We start from the raw sequence: 3,799 nt of genomic DNA, 5'->3' as shown, positions 1-3,799 counted from the left end.
TATTCTTTGCTTTGAGCCAAGATCCATCTGACAGCAGCTATGATATCCCTTGTTCCACGTCCTCTTCTGAATCCAGCTTGCACCTCTGGAAGTTCTCTATCAATATATTGCTGCAGTTGTTTTTGAATTATTTTGAATTATTTTCAGTAAGATCTTGATTGTGTGCGATATTAATGATATTGTTAGATAATTTCCACATTCTGTGGGATCACCTTTCTTTGTAATGGGTACAAATATGCATCTCTTCCAGTCAGGTGGCCAGGTAGCTGTCTTCCAAATCTCTTGGCATAACTGAGTGAGTGCCTCCAGTGCAGTATCTGTTTATTGAAATATCTCCATGGGTATTCCATCAATTCCCGGAGCCTTGTTCTTCGCCAATTCCTTCATTGCAGCTTTGACTTTCTCCTTCAGTACCATTGGTTCTAGATCATATGCCACCTCCTGAAATGGATGAAGATCGACCAGTTCTTTTTGGTCCAGTGACTCTGTGTGTTCCTGCCATCTTCTCTTGATGTTCCCTGCATCATTCAATGTTTTGCCCTTAGAATCTTTCAATATTGCAACTCGAGGCTTAAATTTTTTGTATGATAGAATATAGAGAGGGAAAAATATAGATTATAGGATTTAAGGGAAAAAAGTATTACCTTATAATGACTGTTATTTTACTTTAAAAGAGATCCTATTACATGGGTATAGCATATAAGAGTAAATAAAAATGAATTTATATGTGAATTTATATTGAACCAAAGGCTAAATTATCTTTAAAATTACAGAAAATTTTATAGCAGAAGTACTTGTGTTTCTTTATCATGATTTTGATTAGGATCTGGTTTGCCCCAAAATTTGATTAGTAGACGTGCTAGTGTAAACTGAGAATTGTGGGAGGGTGTTTGAATTGTGGTTAAAACAAAAACAAGGAACTTAGAGTCAGCATGAATTATACAGGTATTGTCTAACATCAGGTATTTAGTTAAATGTCCAAATCTGTATAAATTCTTACACTTTTGAAATATAATTTTTAATTTTAATGTTAATACATACTTATAATTAAAAGGGATAATTTTGGATATTAGAATTAATATATCAAGTGCTTTAGTCTCGGGGTCAAAGCACCAGCCCTTATTGTCACTCATGTACTTACCTTGCAGGTAATTTTACGAGATGCTGCTCTCTATAGGAATGCTCATGCTGTCGGCCACACAAGTCTATACCATCTTGACTGTCCAGCTCTTTGCATTCTTAAACCTACTGCCTGTGGAAGCGAGTATTTTAGCTGTAAGTACAGTAAATTGTATTCATGACTGAAAACATTCTTTAAAGTAAAACTTTAAAAAATTTTTGGAAAGATGGAATCTTAGACGGTATTAACTTACAAACATAAACTGGTACATACACACAGTTTCTTGAAAGAAGAGGGGAACCTTACTTATTATTTCATTGCTTATTATTTAACATAAGATTTCATACCTGATAAGAGACTTTTGTTGCTCTTGAGAGTGTGTGTCACATGAGTGTTTGTGTACACTTACGTATATGCTATGTATTTGTGTAAAATCTTATCAGTTTTTTGATACTTAGGATATTTGTATGACATTATATATTTTTTTAATTCTTCAAAATGTACATAGAAAACTCCTACCTAAGATTAGCATCAGTGAGTCAGGGGGAAGCACAGTGATATCTTTAATGGTGGAAGGAAAAGTTGTTAGAGAGTAAGATTGCTCCTTAAAATCTTAGTTGTCCACTCTAGGTTACTGTCTCAGTGTTTTGTACACTGACAAGTATATAGACTGCCTATTTCACATTTTTGTGAAGTAGAAAAATAGAAATTAACTCTGTGTGCATTGTGTGAATGTGCATATACACTTATATGTACTATGATAAAGATTTATTGTTTTTGGTTTCTCATTGCAACTTACTTGCCTGTTGACAGTAGGTGACAAAATAGAAGGACAGCAGTTGTTGCTGACCAGAACTCTTCAGCTATACTTCTGCATATTATTGCACTTATAGAAAATTCTATAATCATTGTAAACTTGGGAGAGCCAGGCTGGTTTCTATACTACAGCTTTTGAAGGAATAGCAGCTCTGGTAGTACATATGAGATATCTTACTTTTTGTCTCCCTGTTTAGTAGGCAACTGGTTATTAGGTTTCTTTTGTAGAGTAGTCTGGTCTTTTTCAGCTGGAGTGGAAGTAGAACCTTTAAGACTAAGAGTCCATCGCTATTCCAGTCTCTTCTCTAAGTTGGTCCCCAAAGTCCTTGGAGTCATCCTAGGGTAACTTTTGTAATGATTTATAGCTGATAAAGGAGAAAAGCTTTCCTTTTCCCTCTTCTCTCTTTTGATGTTTTTTTCCATTCTGCCTCTTTTATTTTCACTGTTGTTTCTAACCTCTGTCAATCCTTTGTCTTCCTTCCTTCTTTTGCTCCTGAGGTTGGTTATCCTAAGGTTCAGGTCTGTGATGGGTTAGATGATTTTCAGTGGATTGCTCTGGGAACTTAGCTAGCTTGTTTAATCTTGATCAAATTACTTAGACTCTCAAAAATGCCTGAGTTTCTTTATTTATAAAATGGAGAAAATAACCCCAGAGCTTCACAGTCCATATTAAATAAGATAAACTGCTTTGAACAATAAATACTTTATCATTTTTATCTTCATTATAATTCATTCTCCTCATCCATTCATTCAGCAGTATATGAGACTGCTCAGACTTTTTTCTTTTTTAATATCGAGACAAAACAAAATATTAGGTGTAGAAAAACAGTCCTCTTCGCCAGCAGTTTTCCCTGCGCTTTAGGCAGGTAAGTGTGGAATGTATGTTGGTGTCACCTGGTAAAGAACCCATCTGCATTGGATCTGCTTAAATCTGATCTCTGTGCTGACAGTAAGTAGGCTGACATGAATGCAGAGAGAGCTGAAGGAGGGGAGTAGGTTGTGAGAGCAAGTAACTGGTATAAGGCAGAACTAAAATTAAGATGGAAAAATTGTGTGGTCATAATCATTCAAAGGAAGCTTCTCCTTTTAATTGAGTAAGAAAATCCCTGAAATGGTCATCTGTAAGCACTTCAAGTCATCTTCGCTTTCAGCAAGCAAGGTTGTGTCATCTGCATATCACAGGTTAATGACCCTTCTTTCAATCCTGATGCAACATTCTTCTTCATATAGTCCAGTTTCTTGGCTTACTTGCTCAGTTTACAGATTGAATAAGTATGGTTAAAGGATACAACCCTGATACACTCCCTTCTTGATTTTAAACCATGCAGTATCCCCTTGTTTTGTTTGAACTATAGCCTCTTAGTCTATATGCAAGTTCCTCATGAGCACAGTTAAGTGTTCTGGAATCCCCATTCTTTGCAATGTTATCCATAATGTGTTATGGTCCACACAGTTAAATGCCTTTGCATAGTTGATAAAACACAGGTAAAAATCTTTGTGGTATTCTTTGCTTCAGCCAAGATCCATCTGGCATCAGTAATAATAGCCTTTGTTCTATGTCCTCTGTTCAGTCCAGCTTGAATTTCTGGAAGTACCCTGTCAATATACTGGTGCAACCATTTTTGAATTATGTTTAGCGAAATCACTTGCATGTGATATCGATATTGTTCAATAATTTCCACAGTCTGTTGGATCACCTTTCTTTGGAATGGGCACACATATCAACCTCTTCCAGTCAGTTGGCCAGTTAGCTGTCTTCCAGATTTCTTGGCATAGACAAGTAAGTGCCTCCAGCATGGCGTCTGTTTGAAGAAACATCTAAATGGCTGTTCTGTCACTTCCTGGAGCCTTTTTTTTTTTTTT

At 36.0% G+C, this 3,799-nt stretch overlaps 1 protein-coding gene across 1 annotated transcript in view; it reads left to right on the top strand.

Moving 5' to 3' along the window:
* Positions 1–1,161: 1,161 nt before the first annotated feature.
* Positions 1,162–3,799, top strand: part of RNF13 (ring finger protein 13) — a 150,146-nt gene continuing 147,508 nt past the window's right edge. Inside the window, exon 1 of the mRNA XM_007940182.2 lies at positions 1,162–1,275. Coding sequence (XP_007938373.1) covers positions 1,162–1,275 — 114 coding nt within the window. The remainder of the gene's footprint in view (positions 1,276–3,799) is intronic.

The sequence above is a fragment of the Orycteropus afer genome, unplaced genomic scaffold (assembly GCF_000298275.1).
Source record: "Orycteropus afer afer isolate SDZICR_OR568_19922 unplaced genomic scaffold, OryAfe1.0 scaffold00066, whole genome shotgun sequence".
Lineage (NCBI taxonomy): Eukaryota > Metazoa > Chordata > Mammalia > Tubulidentata > Orycteropodidae > Orycteropus > Orycteropus afer.
The sequence above is the reverse complement of the archived record's forward strand: the minus strand, read 5'-3'. Positions and strand labels throughout refer to the sequence as shown.